The sequence below is a fragment of the Aotus nancymaae genome, unplaced genomic scaffold (assembly GCF_030222135.1).
Source record: "Aotus nancymaae isolate 86718 unplaced genomic scaffold, 86718_ANA_hifiasm-v0.15.2.pri h1tg000059l, whole genome shotgun sequence".
NCBI lineage: Eukaryota > Metazoa > Chordata > Mammalia > Primates > Aotidae > Aotus > Aotus nancymaae.
Window position 1 is genome coordinate 33,595,202 of NW_026988473.1, and position 15,781 is coordinate 33,610,982.

The following is a 15,781-nucleotide window of genomic DNA, read 5'->3' on the forward strand; positions in this document are numbered from 1 at the left end:
CTCGCGATACTTACCGGCGCTCACTTCTTCGGCTTCCGGTAGGCCCCGCCTCTCCACCGCAGCCTTTCTGTCGTTATTTCCTGTGGGTCTGTAGGCTAAGGGAGAAGATGGCGGCGCTAGGGGAACCCGTGCGGCTGGAGAGGGGTGAGTGCAGCCGAAGCTCGGCGGAGGTGGGCGGAAGGGTTGAAGGAGTGTTAGGTCGCTGGAGGGGAGGAGGGGTGACCCAGGCTTTGAGATCCGGAACCAGGCTGTCCCTTGCGCCGGCGCCAGAGGCCGCCGATGTCTCTGTGCCTGGCTCTAGGAAGGACGCTTACGTTCTTTCAACTGATACTCAAAGCCCTGCTCTGTTAACACGGACTGTCCCGGTGCACAGCACAACTAAACATAAACTGCCAGCTTCGCAGACACACGCCGCACACGCACTCCCTTGGTGGGTACAGCATAAGCAGCATTCGGAGACCCGTCCACCCGAAAAGCAAACGTCACACACCCTGTTCGCACAGACTGCATTCATTGCCTGTACAACACGAGAACGGACACACGGTACAATTCAACAGAACCTCCCTTCCCCTTTGTTTACACGCAAACTTTTTCATTACTTTCTCCACAGCCTCACTTGTATTTGGGTTGGGGTATTTGCTAGCTTTTGTGCCCCTCCCAGAAATGGAGAGGTTGCTTTAAAAACAATCCTACTGACTTGGTCTTGGGAAGGCGGTTACATAAGTAAGCAGAACAGTGGTAGATGCTAAAACACTTGCAGGTGCAAGGTTTTCAATTTCTTATAAACCCACAGTTGCAAACTGGTTGGTTGATTCTTCCTAGAGCAGACTGTCAAGGAAAATAAAACCTCCTCTGCTGAGTAATTAGAGATAGAGAAGACTGAAAATAACTGGCTATGCGCCTACCAGATTTCCAGCATTCCAGCGTTTCCAGTCATGTTACAGATTTCCAGCATTCCACTCTGTCCCTAAATCCTTTATTTCAAACAATTTCAAGCATGCTTTTCATACACCAGCATTAGAAGTCATTGTTAGGAGTTAAGAAGCACGAGTAAATATTTTGAGTTCTGGTGGTAAAAAAAAAAAAAAAGTGTAGGATAGAGACTAAAATTATATTGCACATATTAACATTTGCAGTTACAGTCTGAGTATTACTATTGTTCCCTAAGAAAACACATTTTTAGAATTACTGTACTTAGAAAAACCTCTTTCCTAATGCCTCCCCACAAACAAATGCTCACTTAATATCGCTGATTTGCTCTTTATAGTGTTCACCATTTGGAAGCCTCATAGTAAATGAGATTCTTTCCCTTAAGCCTATTAAAACGTCATTTTAGACAGGACTAGCTACTCTGGGAACACTTGCTGAGTTAGGCCTAAGACTGACATCTTTCTCTTGAGCACAATGGTATTGTGTTTTATAGATGGGAGCAAATCTGTTTGGTGTTAACAGGAGTAGGAGTTTTTCTTTGAAAGCTAGTTGTAAGATTCTAACATATTGGTGGTCTTCCCCCCGGAGGCAGAGTTTCACTCTGTCGGGGAGGCTGGAATGCAGTGGCGCGATCTCACTCATTACTGCCTCCGCCTCCCGGGTTCAAGCAATTCGGCCTCAGCCTCCGGAGTAGCTGGGACTACAGGCGCACTCTGCCACGCCTGGCTATTTTTTGTATGTTAGTAGAGACGGGGTTTCACCATGTTGCCCAGGCTGGTCTCGAACTCTGAGCTCAGGCTATCCACCAGCCTCGGCCTCCCAAAGTGCTAGGATTACAGGCGTGAGCCACCGCGCCCGAACGGTTTTCTGTGTTTTTAAATGCAGCACAAAATGTGGAACTCCTGTGGCAATTAGTTTTGATAGTCATGGCTTTGTTTTGTGCTGTTACAGGCTTGTTTTCCTTTTTCGTTCTTCAGTAAAGGCTCAGCCCCTTAGAGGGATGATTACAGTCAACCCTCCATATCCATGGGTTCCATGTACATGAATTCAACCAACTACAGATTGAAAATACTCAGAGAAAAAAATCCTGTCTGTACAGAACGTGTACATTTTTGTCTTGTCCTTATTACCTAAACAATGTGGTATGGCCTGGCACGGTGGCTCACACCTATAATCCCAGCTCTTTGGGAGGCTGAGGTGGGTGGATCACGAGGTCAGATGTTCAAGACCAGCCTGGTCAAGATGGTGAAACCCTTTCTCAGCTAAAAATACAAAAATTAGCCGGGTGTGGTAGTGGTCGCCTGTAATCTCAGCTTCTTGGGAGGCTGAGGCAAAGAATTGCTTGAACCCAGGGGGCCGAGGTTGCAGTAAGCCAAGATCGTGCCACTACACTCCAGCCTGGGCAGCAGAGCAAGACTCCATCTCAAAACGACAACAACGACAAAAATAATGTGATATAACAACTATTAACATAGCATCGGATGTTGTAAGTAATATAGAGATGATTTAAAGTATGGAGCGGGAATATGCATAGGTTATATGCAAATACTACATTTTATATCAGAGACTTGAGTATCTGCAGATTTTGATATCTGTGGTATCCGAAGAAGATCCTAACAAATTCTCCACGGTTATCGAGACAGCTGTACTAGTGGTTGCCATTTAGCAGGGGAAAAAAGATTACATCAGGTCTGATTCTTATTTAGAATTCTAACAGACTCTATTAACAAACACTCCCAACAGTCCTACAGTAGAAAATCCTACAGTACAGTTACAGTTCAGTACCTGATCACATATGGTGATTTAAATTACCCTTCTAAATCATCAAAATATGATTTTAATGAAACACAAATTTGAGCACATATTAGGTACAGTTTAGATTTAGTCAAAAGCATTTTACTTTTTTCCATTTTTTTGTTAATTGGAAATTTTTATATGGCTTACATATTATAACTTTATACATCAAAATGATTGATGAACCAACAGTCTTCATTTATCAGTCATTCTGGTGATGGGAAATCAGAATGGTGAAGGTCTATTTGTTTCCATTGCATTTGATTAATTTTTTAAGTTTAAGCTTTCTTTATCTCAAATTTAAAAATCTGTTTTCTGGCCAGTCACGGTGGTTCACGCCTGCAATCCCTGCACTTTGGGAGGCTGAGGTGAGCAGATCATTTGAGGTCAGGAGTTCAAGACTAGCCTGACCAACATGGTGAAACCCCGTCTCTACTAAAAATACAAAAATTAACCGGGCATGGTGGCAGGTGCCTGTAATCCCAGCTACTCAGGAGACTGAGGCACAAGAATCATTTGAACCTTGGAGGCGGAGGTTGCAGTAAGCCAAGATTGTACCACTACACCCCAGCTTCAGCAACAGACAAAGACCTCGTCTCCAATAAGTATCTTTACTACATTTATTCATAGTTTTTTGTCTGCAAACACAAAGAAGGCCATACTATATAAAGAAAACTTAGCCAGGCGTGCTGGCGCATGCCTATATCCCCAGCTACCTGGGAGACTGAGGCTAGAGGATCACTTGAGTCCACGAGTTCTGGGCTGTAGTGTGCTATGCCGATCGGGTGTCTGCACTAAGTTCGGCATCAATATGGTGAACTCCTGGGAGCAGGTGACCACCAAGTTTCCTAAGGAGAGGTGAACCGGCCCAGGTTGGAAACAGAGCAGGTCAAAACTCCCGTGCTGATGAGTAGTGGGATCGCACCTGTGAATAGCCACTGCACTCCAGCCTGGGCAACATAGCGAGACTCTCTCTTTTTAAAAAAAGAAAAAAAATGTCCTGTTCTTGAATATAACATGAAATCAGGAACTTCTTCCATTTAAGTCAAAAGGAAGCAAAGCAATAATAGAATACTGGGCACTGTAGCACCTGGGGTACAAAAACAGTTTACAAAAACAGTTTTTGGGGGAAAAAAAATCAAAGTAGAGATAGTTAACAGTGTTATAGCTGACCTCCTGAATCTTCTAAAATGTCTCAATTAATAAAACAGTTATCCTCACACTTCTTAATGAGAATTCCCTAACATGCTTCATATATTTGTATAAATGTATGCTATCTTAGTTTTTTGTTTGTTCTTTTTTGAGATACAGAGTTTTTTCATTCTTGTCTACCAGACTGTAGTGCAGTGGCACAATCTCAGCTCACTGCAACCTTCGCCTCCTGGGTCAAGCGATTCTCCTGCCTCGACCTCCCAAGTAGCTGCGATTACAGGCGCCTGCCACCATGTTTGGCTAATTTATTTATTTATTTTTTTAAAGTAGAGATGGGGTTTCACCATGTTGGCCAGCCTAGTCTTGAACTCATCTCAGGTGATCTGCTCACCTTGGCCTCCCAAAGTGCTGGTATTACAGGCATGAGCCAACATGCCTGGCCAATATTTCTTAAGATTAATTGGTACCAGTGTAACATGACATTTTTGCTTGCTAAGCCCTTTTTTATGTATTCTGTGGTTCAGTCGTTAACTGAGCTCATAACTCTTCCTCATTACCCCTATATAGAAGGTACTGTTATTTCCATTTTACAGTGAAAGAAACTGAGACATAAGGAGGTCATATAACTTGCCCAAGGTCACACAGGTAGTATTGAGACCGGATTGACAAAGCTAATTGTTTTTCTTTTTCTTTTTCGTAAACATAGGTTTTTGAGCTTGTTTGAATTAACAATGTGAATTAAGTTGAAAACAAATCAGTTTATTTCATTTGTACTGCTAGTTTTATGCATTTTTATGGTTGTTTTCAATGTGTCCCTGCCACTAACTGCATCTGCTCTTGAACGGTCATCTACCTATGTATCATGTTTCCTTTGAGAAATGAAGAGTGATTTTGCTAGCTTATAGTGCCTTGTACTGTTCATTGCTTTGGTTACTAATAATAATAATTAGGTAAATTTTTATTGACTAGTTTCTGACAATATTGCCAGCTTTTCTGAAGCAGTACAGTGTTCATCTGTCTTTCACATTTGAGTCACTGTCCTTTCCGATGACATTTGATATTTTGTATTCAATTTGCCTTTGTTTCTCCAAGGTCGTCTTTTCTAAATTTTATGTTTCTGGAACCTCAGTAGTTTTTCTTATCTCCCATAAAATTTAGTGTTCTTACATTTTACATTCTCATCCTCCATGTGTGTACACACGCATAATCTCCTCCCCACCAAACACATGTGCAAATTCAATGCTGCTTTTTCCCCACTATTGTATATTATTAGCCCTTGAGGAATGAATCCTAACTGCTACACTGTTACATAAGCATTGAGAAAACCCTTGGAGAAAATTATCTGTGTGTGTTTAACTCTAGATATTTGTAGAGCAATTGAATTATTGGAAAAACTACAAAGGAGTGGAGAAGTACCACCACAGAAACTTCAGGCTTTACAAAGAGTCCTTCAAAGTGAGTTCTGCAATGCTGTGAGAGAGGTGAGCAAGCATCATTAAAATTTGCTAAAAATTTGAGTTAATTAGGTCAGATAATACTCTAAATTTGGGTTCAAAATTTCTTAAAAACTTTAGAAAATATTAAAACCAGTCTCTCTTATTTTTTGAATTTCTGATAGAAAAAACATAAAGATGAATAACTTTGCCTAAAAATTTTAACTCATTAATTAACTTCACAGAGAACTTAAGTGTGGTGTATTCTGAGATATGGTAACTTTGGGTTTTACAGGTATATGAACATGTCTATGAGACTGTGGACATCAGTAGCAGTCCCGAAGTGAGAGCAAATGCTACTGCAAAGGTAAATTTCTTTTGTTTACCAAAAGTAAGAATTCTTCATAAATTAGAAGTTTAAAATATGCAATTATTAAATTCGTAATAAACTTATTTTGAAGAGTAACATGTATCTTTAAAGCTACACCAAATTTCTTAAGTACTAAGAAATAAAGACATTTGTTTTTATTGGTATTACATAAGCTATTTTATGTAGTTTAGATAATGCATTAGAAATATACTTGCACACAATATGTATCATGTAATACATAATTGTGTTGTATATATTATATACAATATTATATAATATTAATTATCAGAATCTAATCAACATTCTAAGACATGAATTACTATCCTCATCTTATTGATGAGGAAGCATGAAGATTAGGTTATTGGCCCCAAACCATATAAAAAGCATATGATAGAGCTGGGGTACTTCCCCGGGTTGATTTTTGCTTTCTTCTTTACATTATGTGCATTTGTGTGTCATTGTTTTCCTCAAATAATTCAGTTATTGACCTCCGTATTCATGACAGTTTGTTTGAACAGGGTAATATCAGCAGTTGGTAACTTAATCATTAGCAGATAATTCTTTATGGATAGTTAATGGCTCACAAAAGGAAATATTGTATTCTTTGTTGAATACAAATACTTAAAACTTTTGGATGTAGTTTGTCAGTGTAGGAAAGACCAGAGAAACATGGTTTTAATCGCTGAGTTGTGTGACTTTCACAGCCTGCTGAATTTCTGAACCTTAGTTCCATTATCTGGAAAATGAGACTTTTTCAGAGCTTTGAAGGTAACAGGTATTCAGTAAATCTTGGTTTCTTTCCTTTTCTCTATTTTTGTGATCCATCACCAAAAAATGAGATAATTACCCTAAATCTCAACTTTATAATTAATTTGGATTAGTCTAAATTTGAGCCTTAAAAAAGATATGGCTCTGTGGGGATTTTTAGTCGTAACTAGTTAACAAAAGCAACAAAATATTCAGATTGTCTATATGTACCCCTCTTTTTCACAATATTGAGTTATTTCTTGACATCTTTAGTATGTAGTACAAATAGTATAGAAGCCAAAATGATTACATATAAGGACAGCTCCATGTTGATTATATGGGTAGGTTGTGTCCTGCACAAGGCTCCGGAAGGAGTTGGGCGATCCAGACCTAAAGCTCAGGGCTGTTGGCATGCTGGGGGAGGGGTTTTCCTCCTTACCATGTACAATGTCCATCTGCTCAGCAAGCCTACTGCCAAGCCCTGTGCATATGGGACTCCGCAAAAGACTGGGCACTGCATGGCTAGGAGTGACCTGAAAAAATCGTAATATTTCCTGTGTAACTCAGAATTAATTACTCATTTGTCATCTCTAAAGTGCCTTCTGTTTAGCTTACCTTCTCAGAATCACCAGTGAATTTGTGAGCGTTCAAACATCAAAAATATGTGCTCAAAAGTAAAAGGACCAAAGTAAATAAAAGTCATATTTTTAATACACAAAACTTCCTTTCAGGCTACTGTTGCTGCATTTGCTGCTAGTGAAGGACATTCTCATCCTCGAGTTGTAGAGCTACCAAAAACAGAAGAGGGCCTTGGATTCAATATTATGGGAGGCAAAGAACAAAACTCTCCAATCTATATATCTCGAATAATTCCAGGTGGAATTGCTGATAGACATGGGGGCCTCAAACGAGGAGATCAACTCCTCTCTGTTAATGGAGTGGTAAGGATGAATTTATTTCTATTTGTAGTGATCTGTTATGACCACCTGGGGGCATATTTGAGTTATAGGAGAAACCTAAGAAACTTGTGGTTTAGAAATGCCTTGAGGAATATGATCCTTTTTTTTTTTCAAAGCACTGTAAGTGTATTTTGCAGTGTGAATTAGCAGTGCTTAGTGTAATTTTTAATGACATAAGTTCTTCATTAAAGGCAACATTAAATTAGAAGCCTACCCTCATTTTATTTTTATAAAATAGCAATTGCTTGATCTACTGAAATAATAAGGCATATAGGTTGATATACTAATTATTTGGAACTTAAAGCCAGAAAATGATGTAAGAGAGGATTTCATATATTTTAAAATGGTAAAACAGGATTATTTCTTAGTTTTATAGTGTTGGAATAATATAGCATTAAAACTTTCTTATATATATTTTAAACATTTTTGCATTTTGAGTTTTTTTCAAAACGTAGATATTAGTGTATTTTTTTTTCCCTAGAGTGTTGAAGGAGAGCATCATGAAAAAGCTGTAGAACTGCTGAAAGCCGCACAAGGAAAGGTTAAATTAGTGGTGCGATATACACCCAAAGTCTTAGAAGAAATGGAGTCGCGCTTTGAAAAAATGAGATCAGCAAAACGCAGGCAACAGACCTAATACATTTCAAAACTTGATATTTCATTTTGCATTTTAGCTAGAGATGTTTTCCTTGTGACTTACTGATGGCTGCAATGCCAATGATTGTAAAAAAAAAAACAAATTTATCATGAAATTCTCCTTGCCATTTTATAAATGCCTATTTTAACATCATTTATGGTTCCAGAGATGCATACTCTTTTTTCTGACAAGAAAAAGTAAAAGGTGATAAGGGCAATTCTGTCCTACTGTTTTTACAGGCCTTTTTCAAATGCAGATTTTGTCATAAAGTTGTTATAGATTTTTTAAAATGCTTTTTTAATATTAAAATGTACTTTTACATTCTTAAATCTTTTTTTAGAAAAGAAAAGTTTTCTTCATTTGGCTGCTGATTTAAAAGTAAAGTTCTCCAATTCTTTTTTTGCTTACTCTGTTTTTTTAACCTGTAACATTTCTTTACAGTTTTCCAAGAAATTAAACCTAACAGTCTCACCTAGAGCAGTTCATTACACTGTCAATGTTAACATCATTGCTGCATTTTGTACTTTGAACACACACATAATATATATAACCAATGGTAAACCATGACTCAGCACAGTGCAAGTTTTTTACTTTTACTTAAACATAATATATAATGGATATTCATTTGTACTGATTTTTAAAAGTAAGTTTTTAAACATTGAAACAATCATTGCTAAAATATGTATTCTTAATATTTGAGCATTGGGACAAAAGGATGTAATTAATAGCATTACTGATTACATCCCTATTTATATTCAACAATATATCAAATTATAAATGCAAAACAGATTCAGATTTCATCTCTTGCAGTTTTTTTCCAATGCTTTTCATTTTTATTTTAATACACAGTATTTCCCCTATATTTTGGTCCTTCCATTCCTAGAGACGAACCAGTTGTTTTGTGGTGGGAAGTAGCTGAAGTAAAGAAGAAAAAGTAATACCTTTAACCTCACTAGCTTCAAGAGTATACATTCTTACTAGCTCAGTTTAAATAATTGATTTTAAATAGGAAGGAGAGAGAATATATTTAAGATACATAGAAATTATGATGTGATGTATCATGAGAATCTGTAGATTCCATCAAAATAGGAACTCATCCTAAAATTGTTGGATTTAAAGATGCAACTTTTGTTATTCAAATATGGGAATTTGAGAGATATTTTATTTCATTGGTCCACTGGATGTCACCATTTTACTAAAAGGCAGCTATTAGTGTGTGACTGTGGCTGAGGTCTTCTTAAAGACTGAAAGTTGAGGTTTATTTTCTGTCACAAATTACAGGAATATTTGTACTTAAAAAAAAATTTAAGTGACAAATGTTAAAAGATAATGGATTGAACAATATAAGTAATTTGGCATCATTATTAACCCTGTATAAAAAAAGTGGGCATTTTGTAACATTCCTTCAGGAAGAATAGAAATGTATGCTTTTATCTGCATGTTTGTGATCACTGTGAGTCTCAGATAATTATTCCAGTTTTCAATGATTTTTCAAAATAAAAATCAGTCAGCATTGTTATTCATCATTTAGGTACTGAACACTGGATTGCATGGTTGAATGTGTCTTTAATCCACTACAAAATGTGCTTGTTATTGATAGGATCATGTTGTTAAATTGTATATTTTCAAAATTAATTTGATGTTTTTAAAATGTTGAGACCAAAGTAGTATAGAAGTATGGACTTAATTTAATTGTAAAATTATTAGAGGTATTTGTTGTAGAGCTTTATATATTAAAGAGAGGTATTGGTGCATATAAAAACAGTAATATTATTGTTATGCTTGTATTCTTGCATTTCAGGGTAAGTAAATCCTGAAGAAATCTTATTTTAGTATAGCTACAGCTGCAGTAGCTTTTAAGGATGTCAACATTTCATTATAAATTATAGCTTCCTGGTTTGGTGTCTCAGCTGTTTCAGAACTTTCAGCCAAGTTAAATCTTTTTTGGTGTTGAAACTTTTAGTAAGTTGAGTAAGCTATTTTTTTCCCTACGGTAATCCACAATCTGTTCTTTGTGTGGGTTGACACCTATTTATAATTATCTTAAAATGAGGGTAGCTCAGAGGAACCAAATACAGTCATTTAGCTTGCTACTGTTGAGTATGAGTAGCAATAATTTGTTTTCATTAATGCAGTTTTCATAATGTACCCCAGAATTTTAAGTCTTGACCATAGAAAAATACAGTCATTCATTGGCAAAGATGTACAGTGATGGTGAAGTGCAGTGAGGAAATGAAGGGAATTTTTATCTTAGAAGTAGAAGATTCATAAATAAAACTAGGTACACAGTAAGTGTATGATATAGATGTTTGATTTGTAAATTACAAATATAAATTATCACCCCTATTTCCATTTATTTTCTTGATATGTCAAAATGTGTTGACTTAGTGATTCTCAATCTTACCTACATATTAGAAAGCCTGGCAGAGCTTTAAAAAACTGATACCTGGGTCCTATCCCATAACAACTAAATGAAAATCACTTTTTTTTTTTAAGTTTCCAAGTGGTTTTAAAGGGAACCTAGGGTTGAGAACTCATTATAAAATGATCTGATTACACTGGACACTGTTTTGGACGTATCAGAATAGAACAGTTCAATTTGCAGCTACTGAATGATTAATTATATTTCTTAGTTGTTTTTGTTTGTTTGTTTGTTTGTTTAAGAGACAGGGTCTTGCCTTGTCTGCCAGGCTAGAACACAGTGGTATGATCATAGCTCTCTGAAGCCTGAAACTCCTCAGTACTCAAAGCATTAGGATTATAGGTGTGAGCCACTGCACCTGGCCAAGTAATTTCTTTCTTTGGGAAGTAATTACAGTCTTATCTTTTTTTTTTCTTTTTTTAAAAATAAAATCTACCAGTAGTTTAAAAGTGAGCTTTTAATGTCTGTCATCATTCTGCCCCCTTTGCCTTTAAAAGTTACAAAAATATATGATTGTTACTTGAGAAAGCATGTTTAAAAATTGCAGATGAGAAATATTGTCGTTAATAATTATGTGCTGTCTTAATGTGGGCACTTCATTTGTTAATATACTACTAGATTATAGCAGCCTAGTTCTTTAGGATTTGATGATTCCATTTTATTTTGTTTTGTTTTATTTTATTTTTTGAGATGGAGTCTCACTCTGTCGCCCAGGCTGGACTGCGGTGGTGCGATTTCAGTTCACTGCAACCTCCGCCTCCCTGGTTCCCACGATTCTCCTGTCTCAGCCTACTGAATAGCTGGGACTACAGGCGTGTGCCACCACACATGGCTAATTTTTTGTATTTTTAGTAGAGATGGGGTTTCACCGTGTTAGCCAGGATGGTCTCGATCTCCTGACCTCGTGATCCACCCACCTCAGCCTCCCAAGGTGCTGGGATAACAGGCATAAGCCACCACACCCGGCCTCAAATATGTTTTTCAAAAATATCATTATCCTCCTAAGATTTTTTAAGTTCTTTTGCTCAAGTACTTAAGTAGTTTGGCTCAAGTACTTTGTTTACAATTAAAGGTATTATAGCATTTAATAGAAGAAATGGTTATGGCTTATCAGAAAAGAATATCAGCATGATCTGGTGTAGACTTAAAAGACTACATGTTTGTGAATATTTTATAATGTGGAATGATCATTGAAATATCAAGGATTCTAGTAATTGTATTTCCTGAATAAATGTATGTTTATGAATTTTCTAACTTACATTTTGTTGTCTTCTGCCAACAATCTGGTTTTATAATTGTTGTCTAAAGTTTGCTAGTAGTGTTTCTTCAAAGGTTATTCCAGTTATGATTAAATAGTGGGGAAAATCAATTATTAATTTTCAAGAACTTTCAGACTAATTTGTATTGACTTGGTTTTTAAAAATACTGGCAAATGCTATGCTTCTACTTTTAAAATTTGTGGTAATACCCAGAATGGATGTAAAATAACACTTTTTCAATAGATGACTTCATTTATCAATATAATTCTGATTTTAAGGCTTATTTAAAAGAAATTTGTGTGTGTTATGTCCTTATTCTTTGGATTTGAAAAAAGTTGATGTAACTACACAATAGATAATGTTTGTGAAAGCTATGTATAAAATAACTTTTACATAAGGTAAAAGCGTAATTCATGGTGGCTGCTGAAATGAAACTTTGAATTTCTATATCTTGCTTTGTCTTTCATAAAAGTTAACTAAAGAAAACATTTTCTTGTGTTATTTTGAGAGTGGCAGTACGATGTGATTGAGAGCACAGATTCTGAAGCCCAACAACTCTGGTTTGAATCCTAGTTCCACCATTACTGTGTGTCACCTTAGGCAAGTTGCTTAATTTCTTGGTGCCTTAGTTCCCTCATCTGTCATTGGTAATAAGAATGCCTGTAAGTGTCATACCATTTTCTGTAAGGCCCTTAAAAAGGTGCCTGGCATAGTAAATACTGTTTGTGTTTGCTTTTGTTCATGTAAAATAGCTTCCGGACCTTATGAGCTACAGGAAATAATTCTGGTCAAATAATTAAAATTAGCAAGTTTTTACTTTAGATGTTTAGAAAACATAACCTTTATGTTTGAAAACCTTAGAAGAATAAGATTCATAAGAAATTATCAAATTTCTATTTTGATTAAAGAGTCTCAGAATTTTTGAATTGGAGCTTTGAGGGTTTAGGCCACATTCAAATGAAAATCATTGGAAAATAAGTCCAAGTAAGGATCCGTTAAATTAAAAACACTGCGAGAAGATGATCTAGGTCTGGAGACAGTGGAATGCTGGAAAGTACAGGGCATCACCATCATTAACTTCAAACAAGCGTGGCAATGTGCCAAGCAGCCAAGGAACAGCAAAAGCGTTTAGTGTTAGGACTCAGTTCTTTCAAAACTTCACTAGACCAGAGTATCCATTCTCTAAATTTTTCGATTTGGGTTTTGTTATATTCACTATTGTTAATTATTTTGATTTTAATATAATGAATTGGTGATTCATATTTTGTACATTTATTTACTAGTGGCGGATAATCTCCCTGATGAAAACTTTAAGATTTACTTTACATAGCAAATTTTTCAATTTTATTTTTTGGATTTTAATTTTAAAGGGACAAATTATTCATGTCAACAACAAGGTATATCTTAGACCTCTCTTAATTCTCATGAATCTTACAGAGGTATATTTTGGATACCAAAATATGTATATTTAAAATCACCAAACATCCTCATTTGGAGTTTTGGGACCAGGTGCAGTGGCTCACACCTGTAATCCTAGCACTTTGGGAGGCCAAGGCAGGTGGATTGCTTGAGCGCCCCAGGAGTTTGAGACCAGCCTAATGACCTCATTTTAACTGGATTACCTCTGTAAAGATCTTAATATAGCGAAACTCTGTCTCTTCTGAAAATACAAAAATTAAGGCCAGGCATGGTGGCTCACGCCTGTAATTCCAGCACTTTAGGGGAGGCCGAGGTGGGTGGATCACTTGAAGTCAGGAGTTCCAGACCAGCCGGGCCAACATGGCAAAACCTCATCTGTACTAAAAATAGAAAAAATTAGCCATGCATGATGGCCTGTGTGTGTAATCCCAGCTACTCAGGAGACTGAGGCAGGAGAATCACTTGAACCCGGGAGCCGGAGGTTACAGTGAGCCAAGATTGCGCCACTGCACTCCAGCCTGGGTGACAGAGTCTGAATCAATCAGTAAATAATAATACAAAAATTATTGGGGTTTGGTGGTGTGTTCCTGTAGTCCCAGCTACTCGGGAAGCTGAGGCATGAGAATTGCTTGAGCCCAGGAGGTAGAGGTTGCACTGAGCGGAGATTGCACAACTGCACTCCAGCCTGGACAATAGAATGAGACCCTGTCTCAAAAAAAACAATAAAGATTTGGTGTTTTTAAAGTTGTCTCTGAGTGAGAAAGTGTGGATGAGTTCTCATTTTAACCAATAGGTATACAAATTTTAGCCATTGCATCAGGTAAGTTTCCTGTATATGACAGTTACTGAAAGTAATTCATTTTATCAGAGGGTATTAAAAGCCCAAAACTAATATTGTGTTTTTTATTTGGCAAAGAAATGCAATCAAACCATGAAGTAGGAAAATTATTACTGGTATCTCTTACTTGATGTAATTTTGAGCCCAGACTTTAAATGCTATCTAACCTTTGTGTTTTACAGTGTTATGGGTTGAATTGTGTTCCTCTAAAAAAGATAGGTTGGAGTTCTAATCCCCAGTACCTCAGAATGTGACCTCATTTGGAGATAAGATCTTTACAGAGGTAATCCAATTAAAATGAGGTCATAGGGTGGGCCCTAATTCAGTATGTCTGGTGTCCATAGTTTTTAAAAAGCTGGGAGAGATTTGAACACACACACACACAGGGAGAACACCATGGGTAGTTGAAGGCAAAGATTGGGGTGATGCTTCTACAAATCAAATATTGAAGATTGACAGCAAAATACCAAAAGCAGAAAGAAAGGCATGAACCAAATTCTGCCTCACACGCAGAAGGAACCAAGTCTGATACCTTGATATTGGACTTAACAGCCTCCAGAACTATGAAACAATAATTTTCACTTTAGCCCCCCAGTTTGTGGTACTTTGTTATGCCAGCCCGAGAAACCTAATACATGTGAGAATCTACCTTTCGGTGGCATCACTACCAAAAATGGGTACAGAAGCAAAATTAAATGTGGGTTGTCCAATGTGTGATAAAAACGTTCCAGTAGGAGTGGCTGTGACTAAGAAAAGATGCGATTCCTGGCCCTTGGGTATGAGGAGAATGCTGGTTTCTTTGTCTTCTGTGGTTGTAATTCATCCTTGGACACCTGTGCAGCTGTGTATAACTGAGCTTGTGCCTCCATGATGGCCCCCTGGACTCAAGTACCTAAGCACCTAGCTGTTTCTTCACTTTCGGTTGTCAGTTACTGCATGGCTGCGTCTTTCTCAACTCCAGGACTTGCTGGGAGTTGGCATTGTCTCCTTCAGCACTGAGAGAAGTTTCTGCAGCAGTCCCTGCTCCAGCTGGAGTGAAATGAGGATTTGTCTTTGACCTGGGGCATTTCAGCCTTTAAAGGTTTGTACAGGCTCCTTATGATCCAAGGGCCTGGTACCAAGCACTAATTCAACCAGAACTGATCGTGTTGCTCCCTTTTTAAAACTCTGCATTGTACTTAGGATAAAATCCTGATACCTTGCCATGACCTCAAAAGTTCTGCGTAATCCATGCCCTACTTCCTCTCGGGCCTCATCTCAGTCTACTGCCCTACTTGTTCTGCTCCACAGCCTATTCCCTTACTGGAAGGCTTCCCTCTGGTTCTTCCACTAACTGGCTGCCCCTCATTCAGGTGTCAGCTGAAGTCGCCTTGCCTGTTAAGGTCACCATCTAAAGGCTGATTCCTCCTCCTTTAATATAGCAACACCTTGTTTTTGTTTTTGTTTGCTTGTTTTTTGAGACGGAGTTTTGCTCTTGTTGCCCAGGCTGGAGTGCAATGGCATAATCACAGCTCACGGCAACCTCCACCTCCTGGGTTCAAGCGATTTTCCTGCCTCATCCTCTCAAATAGCTGGGGTTACAGGCATGTGCCATTATGCCCAGTTAATTTTGTATTTTTAGTAGAGACAGTTTCACCATGTTGGCCAGGCTGGTCTCATATTCCCAACCTCAGGTGATACACCCCCCTTGGCCTCCCAAAGTGCTGAGATTACAGGCATGAGCCACCGTGCCCAGCCGACACCTTGTTTATATTAACATGCTTAATTGTGTCTTTTCTATTAGAATTTAAGTTACATGACAGGAAGAAGGACACAACTGTA

The 15,781-nt window shown here is 37.6% G+C and overlaps 1 protein-coding gene across 1 annotated transcript; it reads left to right on the plus strand.

Annotated features, from left to right (window-relative positions):
- The first annotated feature begins 77 nt into the window (after nucleotides 1-77).
- LIN7C (lin-7 homolog C, crumbs cell polarity complex component) lies at nucleotides 78-8,125 on the plus strand. The gene is made up of 5 exons (XM_012452237.3): nucleotides 78-144; nucleotides 5,239-5,357; nucleotides 5,605-5,676; nucleotides 7,158-7,367; nucleotides 7,867-8,125. Exons 1-5 carry the CDS (start codon nucleotides 108-110, stop codon nucleotides 8,020-8,022), a joined length of 594 nt encoding a protein of 197 aa, XP_012307660.1. The 5' UTR covers nucleotides 78-107; the 3' UTR covers nucleotides 8,023-8,125.
- Nucleotides 8,126-15,781: the final 7,656 nt, after the last annotated feature.